At 35.0% G+C, this 11,450-nt stretch overlaps 1 protein-coding gene across 1 annotated transcript; it reads right to left on the reverse strand.

Annotated features, from left to right (window-relative positions):
- Nucleotides 1-2,252: 2,252 nt before the first annotated feature.
- Nucleotides 2,253-11,167, reverse strand: LOC138331246 (centromere protein Q-like). The gene is made up of 7 exons (XM_069278750.1): nucleotides 11,025-11,167; nucleotides 9,512-9,617; nucleotides 8,586-8,657; nucleotides 8,255-8,330; nucleotides 5,805-5,881; nucleotides 4,725-4,794; nucleotides 2,253-3,389 (listed from the first exon to the last, which is right to left on the reverse strand). The coding sequence occupies exons 1-7, from the start codon at nucleotides 11,077-11,079 to the stop codon at nucleotides 3,324-3,326; spliced, it is 522 nt and encodes a 173-aa protein (XP_069134851.1). The 5' UTR covers nucleotides 11,080-11,167; the 3' UTR covers nucleotides 2,253-3,323.
- Nucleotides 11,168-11,450: the final 283 nt, after the last annotated feature.

Here is an 11,450-nt window from a genome sequence, read left to right on the forward strand (position 1 = left end):
AATTATAAATACAAAGAAAATATGTTGTAGGAAAGTTATCTTGATCTTCTAACTCAATATAACCATTCTGATCTATCAAGAGTTGCTTCCCTTTGTTTCACTCAGAAATGAAGGGAAGTAACTCTTATAGATTGTTAATGATGGAGTAAAACGAAGAAAAGTAACTTCGATCAAGGATTTATAAGTGAGAAAGATTTGTCACTGTCTCTACACAACTTAACACCACGCGAGATGCCTACAAACCCGAGGAATAAAAAAAGAATTGCTCAATCGCAGGTTGTCGATATTATTGATACCAGTGTAAAGTTCAATAATTTTCACAATGTCTAGTCCTTGTTAAGGACAAGATTTTGAAGAATTATCTTAAATTTTCATTATTAAAAAAACATGACAGCTCATGAAATGACAGCCCGCTTCACGAAGACGGTAAACCTGGCACCCGCAAGCTACATCAAATGTTGCACCGGCGGATATCAAAGGAAAATCAGTCGTCACCCAACGTCACAGTCAGTGCAAAAACACGAAAGTGCTGGGACGTATTCTTCCAAAACCTTGAGTGACGAATCCTTCTCACTTTCTAATCCAGATACAGAGTGAAACCAAGGGAGTTAAATATAAAATATCAGAACCAAAGAAAAATGAAGGGAGGCAACTCTGATAGATGAGAATGGGTCTCAGTGTTTTTGATAGGAAGCTTGTGTTTGTTACCACAGGGACCTGGCACGAAAATTTTTTAACCAATAGTATACATATATATATTATAGTATCAAGGGTATGAACTCGGCGGTCGAGAAAAACGGACCTATTTTTTTAAAACCATGATTATTTTAATAAATGGGTTATATACAACATTGACGGATATCTTACCTTAAAGAGAAATAATTTATCTTTCCATTGAGTGCTTGATGAACAAAATTGGCCAAGTATTGACGAAGTTATGGCTTGATGAATCGGGAAATTTACGAAAAATATGCTAGGTAGACATTTCCCTGTCCGGTCGAAATGTCGTCTCGGCTCTAATGGGTACCTCAAAAACCAAGCCAAAATCACAAAATCTACGCTTGTGGTGGTAAACAGTACCCATAACTGTGTTCATCCACAATCTCCTTTGGAGGTGTCATGACCCGTACTTTGTAGAAACTCCATTTAAACATCGTGTAGCTCATTTACTTTAACCGTCACCGCCATGTTCATTTTTCTCTCGGAACGCTTCTCGACTTTACATATCGTGACTACATTATGCAAATTATGTAATGTTGTGCTTGTAGGTAAACTCGAGAAGCGTTCCGAAAAACAAATGAACATGGCGGTGACGGTTAAAGTAAGTGAGCTACACGATGTTTAAATGGAGTTTCTACAAAGTACGGGTCATGACACCTCCAAAGGAGGTTGTGGATGAACACAGTTATGGGTACTGTTTACCACCACAAGCGTAGATTTTGTGGTTTTGGCTTGGTTTTTGAGGTGCCCATTAGAGCCGAGACGACATTTCGACCGGACAGGGAAATGTCTACCTAGCATATTTTTCGTAAATGTCTCGATTCATCAAGCCATAACTTCGTCAATACTCGGCCAATTTTGTTCATCAAGCACTCAATGGAAAGATAAATTATTTCTCTTTAAGGTAAGATATCCGTCAATGTTGTATATAACCCATTTATTAAAATAATCATGGTTTTAAAAAAATAGGTCCGTTTTTCTCGACCGCCGAGTTCATACCCTTGATACTATAATATATATATGTATACTGTTAGTTTAAAAAAATCGTGCCAGGTCCCTGTGTTTGTTACGTATACCAAGATTTCATACTAAAAAGTTTGTGTCGAGAGATTGAATTAAATTTTTACCGTCCAAACAATACCATAAAGCTGAAGAGTTATAAGGCCAAACAAAAAAATGTCTGTTTAGGGTTACCTGACCGACCCTAATTTTTTACCCCCAACCCTAATTTTTTTTTCTACTAAAAAAAAAAAAATATTAAAATTTGCAATTTTGATCTGACCCCAGTTCCGGCCATTATTTACGGCCACTACAAAAAAAAAAAAAAAAAAAACATGTCGACCTACTGTTCCCATTTTTTTTGCCAATGTGTAACTCTAAACAGACATTTTCCTTTTTTTGGCCTAATGTCCTGCTGACAAAGTGTTCTTCAGAGGATAACAAATGGAAAATTTAAATGTTTACCAAAGTGAGCAGAAAATCTTAAATTTCGTGTGATGTCATCCATATCATCATTCAGTCTATAAAATGGGCAAAGTTAAAATACAGCTCTTTCATCCAGTTTGTAGTATACATAATGTAATCATGTAAAGATGACAGTTTTGTCAATGCCTACATTAGCAGCAGTTGCTAAATATTGAAAACTCAAATATTGTTATACTATTCATAAAAACTATTTTTATTCAGGCAACAAAATAACACCATTTCTGCAATATTTTTGCAGTCATAAATTATCACAAATATATATACAAACTCTCAAAAATAATCAGATTTTTGTTACAACACACAATTTATCTCTTTGATACTTTATGAAAATTAATTTTATTTTAATACAAATCTATTAAGATCCTGACCTCCATTTATAAAATAATGTATATATAATTTTCCATATTCTGTGTCAATTACCGGAAAATTTTATACGTATTAATTACCCTTTAATTGTACTGATCTGATCATGATTTTGCAGGTATCCAGACTGACAAATTTTCCTGAATCTGTTATAAATCAATGTTCATATCTTTCAAGAAACTTTAAAATAGTGTGGAAGACCGAACAGAAGCCCTCGTGTATCCAAGAACAATGATACCGTATTCGCCGTAATTAGCACCCAGGGTGCTTAAATAATTGTAACAAAGGGATTAACGAACCAAAATCTAAGTTTTGGACTAAGAAAGTCGGCCATATTTTAAATCTTTCTGTACTCATGGTACATTAATCTGTTACAGTAAAGATTCACAAGTAAAAGACTTGCAAGTTTATGTAATATGGGATACAATTCTGATGTTAGAGGCATCACATGTTGTAAAACATTGTTAAATCTATGAAAAGGGGGAGTTTATACAACTATAACTCTTCTCCAAAAGAGAGTAGAGGCGCTAATTACGGCGAATACATTAAATGTACATTAGGTATGCATAAGATACATGTATATGCATGACTTTCAAGGATCTTTTGATGTACGCCAAATGGTTTTCAGCGATTCAGGAATAGACATCATCAACAGTTTCAATTGATTAGCTTTAAAGCCTCAATCCAGGAAAAGACATTGAAGATTTCAAAGAATCAGCTGGTGAGCCTTGCTATCCTTGCTGGAATCGTTTCTGTTACATTCTTGGTATTAGTGGAATTTTCAAAGATGTTAGAGCTGGACCATTCAGTAGAGGATGTAGCTGGAAAAAAAACGTCAACATGATTCTTTAATGAGTTATAAGAGTATAAGTCGAAGAGCAGATGGAAATGAAGTCTAAAACAGAGCCTGATATATGGCAGCCTCAAACTTGTATTCAAGAGGTAAAAGGCTAGTGATGGCATGTTGTACACCTTTAACAAGAGGCCCATGGGGCCTGTATCGCTCACCGGTTTCAGGTTAAGAACACAATCTACCAACTTGAAGGCTTTAGAATTGAACTTAATCTATTTCTTTCTACAGATGGATTTTAAAGAATTTGCTTTTTTTCTCCTAAAGGGCCCCGCCCCTCTGGCCCCTGGGGGAACAGCCCAACCGTTTATACAAAATTAGTTCCACATCACCCAAGGAAGCGTCAGACTAAATTAGAACTAAATCCCTTCATTCCTATAGAAGAAGAATTTTAAAGAATTTGCTATACTTCCCCTATTGGACCCCGCCCCTCAGGCACCTGGGGAGCCAGGGTCACCATTTATACAAGATTGGTTTCTTTTCACCCAAGGAAGCTTCAAATTCAGACCAAATTAGAAATAAATCCCTTCATTCCTACAGAAGAAGGATTTTAAAGAATTTGCTATATTTCCCCTATTGGGTCCCGCCCCTCAGACCCTGGGGGGCCAGGGTCACCTTTTATACAAGATTGGTTCCCCTTCACCCAAGAAAGCTTCATACCAAATTTGGTGTAAATCCATTCAGCGGTTTATTTATCTAGTAGGGATTTTTGTGAAAAGTTGACGGACGCCGGAGGCCGGACGCTGCACCATTACATAAGCTCACTGGCCTTTCAGGCCAGGTGAGCTTATAAACGCTAATTACCACCACAGCACAGGTCTATAAGCATTCCAGTTTGGAATATCTTGACATGTTGAATATTCATTTGAAATGTAATGTTGAATATTCATTTGACATGTAATGTTGAATATTCATTTGACATGTAATGTTGAATATTCATTTGACATGTAATGTTGAATATTCATTTGACATGTAATGTTGAATATTCATTTGACATGTAATGTTGAATATTCATTTGACATGTAATGTTGAATATTCATTTGACATGTAATGTACTGTAAACCCAACTTTCTTCTGCGTCTTAATTTCATGATTTCTATAAATTTCAAAACAAGTTTACAAAGATAAACATTCACAGATTTTAAAACGAATGGAAATTGCTCTCACTAGAAATGATTTGGAAATTTATTCGAGGAGATAAAATTTTGTGATTTGACTTGGATCGCCAAAGTCATGATAGTAAATCACAAACATAAGATTGTTGGTTTACAGTCAGCAATGGAAATATAAGATCATTTCCCCTTACTGGAGCATCGTTATCTTCCTCTAAACATCGCTGTCTCTTCTCAACTTCCTTCTCCATAGCTTTACAAGATCTGAAATATAGGCTTCACTATACATCAAAATCAGTGCTTCCAAATGTACTGCAATTAAAGACTTTTCAAAAATTATATTACATAAAGTAAGAACAAATAAATTTCAAAAGAAACGAATTGAAGCAACTTAATAAATGCAGGTCATCATATGTTTAGAATGCATTTATCAAGATTCAATTTACCATACAAATGTATATTCGACCCCAATTTCCACCCCAATCCTAATAAGCGCCCCTCCCCCTTTTAGAGGCCTCAATTTCACTTACCAGTACCAATTGTCCTTGGCTGTTAATGAATTGAATATGGTAAACGAACTTGAGGCTTATAAGGAATGCTTTGGCAGATGGGGGACAGGGGCACAATAAATTTCCAACCAACAGTCAATATATTCATTTTAAGTAATTTGTATCCTACAGACATATGTCTATAAGGATCCAGCGTTATATGGAAAATAACTGTTGATATTAATTCCTTGACCCATATTTATTTTAGTATATATATAAGACATATGAACGGTTGCTTGGAAATTCGTGCCAAGTCCCTGTTGATGACTGCACCTGTTGGGTTTGAATATATATCTGATATCAGGGATCAATCCAGCTCTGATTTATTACCGTTTATGGGTAAATTTCCCCTCAAGGAATGAATTCCCCTCTGGCCTAAAATTTCCCTGAAGATTTAAAAATTCCCCATTTGAAGCTATAAAAGACCGTTTTTGTCACACAATTTCCCCTTTTCATTAATTTCTTTAGACTTTTGTTTGCAAATTTCTTCATATTTGTCATACAGCTACTGCATATTTTATGATAAACTCAAATTTTTCATTATTGTGCTGAAAATCTTGCTTTACTAAATCTTAAAATAAATTAGTTACTTTACAGTACTTTTTTGTCAAATTGAATATAATTTTGAACCAAAAATTCCCTTATACTTCGCCAAAGTTTTCCCCTATTCTTAAAAAAGGGAAGTTTCCCTCAAAACCTAGATTGATCCCTGGATATGTGTTGTACCTTTTTGTTTCCTGCACAGCAATATTCAGATCACTCTCCTGCTCAGCTAGCTCAGACAAAATGGAGGTGTACCTCATCTACAACACATTTCACATGGAAACATGAACACTTATATAAGCAAAATTATATATAATCAAAGATGCTACATCGCTGAGAAATGTTTTTTCTCTCTGTCAAAAACTAGAGCAGACGAATTAGAATTTTCAACAAAATTTACTCCATTACCACCATTGAAAATTTTGAGCTTCTAATTTTAATTCAAGATAAAAATATCAAAAATAGTTAATTATGTCCCGAAATAATTCAACAACATTTTGCCCTATAAGGAACTAAGTACTATTTGTGTATGTACCAAAAACAAATTTAAGTATTTTATATGCATTTCTGTGTTAATTAGACACATATAAACACATTTACAATCAGTTATTGTTCAGTGATGGGTATCGTTTATGCTCTGTCCGCTTTGGAGCATCTTTAATAATTGGTAAAATAGACTTATTAGCCCTGATCAGATACCTAGTATAGGCCCAATTTCATGACATTCCTTAACTTAAAAGTTCTCCATAGGAAAGCATTACAGATATTAAGGAAGGCTCCTTAACTAAAGATTGTTTCAATAACTTCTGGAATGCTTTTATCCTAGAGAAAATTTTAGGTTAAGGAATTCCTTAACTAAGTTAAGGAATGGTCGTGCAACAGCTGGGTCCTGACATGTTTATATGAACAATTTCCAAAAGGAGCTTCTATTTTATTCACATTATCCACAGTCTAATCTAAACACCAATCCATGTTATCACTTCATCAAAATCTAACAACATCCCATTAGGGGTCATATTCTGGTGACCTTTCAAATTATTACAGCCAAATTTCTTGTAGGGGACAAAATATTTAGATCTGTCCGAATAATTTTCATGTATGAACATAAAGTCATTTTGCCCAAAATGTAAAACAACGTAGCTACAAGTATATGATACAAAGTTTTCCATAATTGATTGATGTACCTAGGTATAGAAAATGAAACAGACAGTATAAAGGTCACCATAATGTGACCCTGTAGGATGTTGTCAAATCTTCTATGACCAGCAATTTGATCAGGATATATATATATACAGTGGAACTTGGCTGATACAAACTTGGATAATTCGACAACCCGGCTTAATACGAAGAACTTTGCCGGTCCCGGCCGAATTCCCTCTTTATCTTTGTTTGAAGAACTCGGATAATTCGAATTCGGAAAACTCAAAGAACTCGGATAATACGAAGTAAATTTTGGGTCAGAGTGACAAAAATCATACATAAAATGTTCTTATAACTCGAAATGATATTTTTTGGGACAACGAGTTCGCCGAAAATACCGATTTTCTTTTCATAAATCTGCTGTAGTACAGCATTTCAAAATATACATCTCTATTTTATTGTTATAATTTTGCAACTACCATCGGAGATTGTGACATCTCTCTTGTTCACATCATTTTACGACATGGAACTAGTCTAGATATACCAAGTAAAGATATCGTCAGTAGACATTAGAACTCCCTTAATTTGAACACTCGAATAACTCAAAGTTTTATCTTGGTCCCTTCGAGTTCGTATTAACCGAGTTCCACATGAATGTATTTTTATCAGATTGACCACAGCCAAATCTGTTCTATCCCTCGCCTTTGGAATCAGAGTAGTTCAAATGTGTCATGGGTGAATGAGTTAATAAATATAGAGGACCAAGCTTAAAGATGCTACACCACTGACGAATGGCATTTCCTTGTTTAACAACAGGAGCAGACAACTTGGCATTTTTCTTCAGTTACAAAAATTACTTAATTACACCATTACCATCATTGAAAAATTTGAGCTTCTTATTTTACTTCAATATAAAAATAAAATATTAACAAGAGATCCCAGAGGGATCTTGGCGCCCTCCAAAGAATGATCTATGTCTGATAATGAAAAGATTGATCTTTTCTCTGCTTTTCAAACTTTTTCAAACATACTACATATAAAATTTGAGACAGACTGCTTCAGTACTTTTTGAGAAATAGTGATAACAAACTTCAACTATCAAAATCCAAGATGGCTGCCTGGCGGCCATCCTCTTGAACGAACGGTCCTAAAACACAATACAGTATGCACAACTAGGGCCCTAGGGGAACCTACATATGAAATTTGGGACAGATCCCTTCAGTACTTTCTGAGAAATAGCAATAACAAACTTTAACTATCAAAATCCAAGATCTTATCTTGTTGATTGATCTGTCCCAAATCGCAATATGCACAATTAAGGCCCTAGGGGAACCTACATATGAAATTTGAGAATGATCCTTTCTGTACTTTCTGAGAAATAGCAATCACAAAGTTTAACTTCATCTTGTTGACCGATCCATCCCAATTTGTAAAATGCATAACTAGAGCCCTAGGGGAACCTACATATGAAATTTGAAATCTTATATACTTACAGCTGATTTCCTTGCTTCCCTATAATCACCAAAAGTATTTTTAGGCATTTTCATTTCTTTCCATTCCTTCAGCAATCTGAAAGATATTTTTAAAATGAAAATTGAATAAATAGAATTTAAATAAGAGGGAATTTAGTGTTGCTTATAACACTTTTATGCTTGTCAGTCAGATCTCAACAAGTGAAACTCAATTTTAGCAATACTAGAGAGGGTGTGAAAAGAGTTATTTTCGGTATATTCATTTCTGAAATCCTATGACCTATATCGTTTCGGGAGGCTACAGGCTAATAATAGGGGAGATAACCCAGCTTCTGTTTTGAGTTGAGCTTACCTTCGTTTGGATTTCATGAGATGATCCTCAGTCTCTGAGTATTTATCTCTTTTACAATTGGCTAATATTGTACTGGAAGTGAAGATGAAAACCAAAATAAACATATACAGTACATATAAATACATTGGTGTGAAGAAACCTTTTGCAAATCACTTTATTTATGGCCCAGATGAAAGGAGTTTTAGTTTGGATTTAGCCAACACTAACTTCCGGGTAAGTATTGACTGTAATGTCATGTACTGTGTTTATGAGCGTAACGGGATTGGACTGGGTCGATCATCAGTAACCAGGTTGCTGATCAGCAGTTGAGCATTCGGCTAGTGTTCGGCTCTGGAGGTCCAGAGTTCAAATCCCGGGCTGGCTGCTACATTTTCTCCTCTCCTGTTACAAAACTGTCACACAACTAAAATACACATGGTGGTGGTATCTGAGTCTTGTGTGTCCTCGCGGGCAAAGACGAAAAAAAGGAGGGAGGAGTGTAGCAGGATTGGTCTGGGTCGATCATTGGTGACCAGGTAGCTCAGCGGTAGAGCATTTGGCTAGTGTTCGGAGATCCCAGGAATGAATCCCAGTCTACCTGCTACATTTTCTCCTCTCCTGTTACACAAGTGTAATATAATTATAAACATCATACTTTCCCCCAAAAGATGAATAAAATTTGCTCACAACACCATGAAGTCACAAGGGATAGTATACCTTCCAGCAAGGGAGGTAACTCTGTAATTTTAAAAGACAGAATATTCCGACAATGTTTAAAAAAATATCTGCTGTCAATTAAGGTTCGATTCATATTTCAGATTCATTGCTAATAAAAATTTTAATAAATTAACAAAGCAGCTATATATATAACAGTACTAATATTATAATTAAATAAATACTGACATTTCTTTCTAGTATAAAAATTATAATATAAAATACATTTATACCTGATCCCATTGTTAAGAACTTCTGTAATGAATGCTTCAGTTGGTTTTTCCATTTTCTGCCATTTGTTGATATCAGTGTCTGAATACCTCTTAGTAATAACATCATCTGCAACATCATTAAATTACCACTTTACTGATATTATATATCCCGTTCCTAATTTACATAGTACTTCAATTTTGAGGATAATATTTAATACATCATGCCTTCAATTTCACCAATTACAAAGAGCTCAGTAGATAATACTTTTGCAAAGACCTATTGTTAGAGGATAATTTTGTACAGATACTGAATCCATGGTTCCAACTCTGGCAGTTATCTATTACATAATTCAGTATATAATTTATCCAAGTTATAAAATGTAAAAGATCCAGTAACATTGATTTTTGCAAAGGGCAACAACTCTTCAAATCATATTCCAATAATAATTTAATTCTGATTTTCAAACTCGTGTGAGAACATAAGTTTTACTGATGCAAGGCTGAATTGTTTTTAATTAAGCTCAGTGAATAATTATCTGGTGTTAAAAATGCCAAATATTGATATTGTTGCAAAGGGCAAAAATATGTAACTGTCATCAAGGATTTATGCTAATTTCAATAAGTGAGAAGGATTTGTGTCTGTCTCTTTACATTACTAAACACCACATGAGACGCCTATGAACCGGGAATAAAAACCGTTTTTCTCAACAAATACTTGTCTTATCGAGTCAAACGAAACACCATTGTAAAGTTTATTAAATTTCACGACGTTTATAACTTGCTTTAAAGACGGAATGTTTAGGGGATATGTCTTAAATTTTCGTTAAAAAAAATCGACAGCTCATGAAATGACAGCACCGCTTCAGAAAGTAAGATGGTAACCATCGCACCCGCAAGCTACATCAAAGGCTGCGCCGGCGGATATCACAGGAAAATCAGTCGTCGCCCAACGTCACGTTCAGTGCACAAACACAAAAGCACCTGCCTTGGACTTCCCCAAAACCCAGTGTGACTTATCCTTCTCATATACGTCCTTGCTGTCATGATTATATATGCTAATTTTCAAACACACAATGCATGCATGCAAAATTTCATTATTCACTCTAGTTAATAGTTATCGTGTTCATATGTAGCCTCTCTGTAATATCCCACAGGCAAGTTATACGTTACTGACAAATAATTACAAGTTTGTCATATCGAGATACTGATGTTTGACTGCATACTGTAGTCTACTATTTTTATTCACTTACTGTGTTATTTTGACATTTAAATTATCTCTACTAAAATTATCGTGATCTGTATTTTAGAATATGATGTAGGCATGTATAAAGGCTATATTATTCTATAATTAATTTCTCATGTAAATGATGTTGAAATATGATGCAGACAACCGAGAACTGTAGGCCTACTGTCAATAATTGCATGTAATCTAGTAGGCCTACTAGTGTCGCGGTCCGAGTACCCTAAATTGACAAGATACAGACCAAAGAGTTAGAATTCGCTAGATCCATATATACTAGCATGTTATACAAACCTGTAGCATAACTCCCCACATAAGTAGATTTCGCTTTCTTCTTCTTTGGTGGCATAGTGTTTTTGTGCTTATGCCTCAAATATCCCGCCAATTCATGCGAAGAGGTATAATCTCAAGGTGTTCCGACTAATGCATCTCTCGGAACATCTCTTCTTTGTCGATTGGGGTAAATAGAGTATCCCGTACCTCATCCACGTCTGGTAAAAAAAACGCGACCTTTGGTTATTTTCGTTTTTAACGATGTTTGCAGAAAGATTTTTAGAATTGTATTTTTTTGACCTTCTTTTCCTAAAGACTTCGACACAATATCAGAACATTTAACAGTTACAACAGGACTTATTTGGGTATTTACTGAAAGCTTTCAACTCAGTGCTTTTTGGTAGACCCTTTGGTGCACATGTATTTGCCATAAGAACAGAATCATCA

The sequence above is a fragment of the Argopecten irradians genome, chromosome 9 (genome assembly GCF_041381155.1).
Source record: "Argopecten irradians isolate NY chromosome 9, Ai_NY, whole genome shotgun sequence".
In the NCBI taxonomy this organism is placed as follows: Eukaryota; Metazoa; Mollusca; class Bivalvia; order Pectinida; family Pectinidae; genus Argopecten; species Argopecten irradians.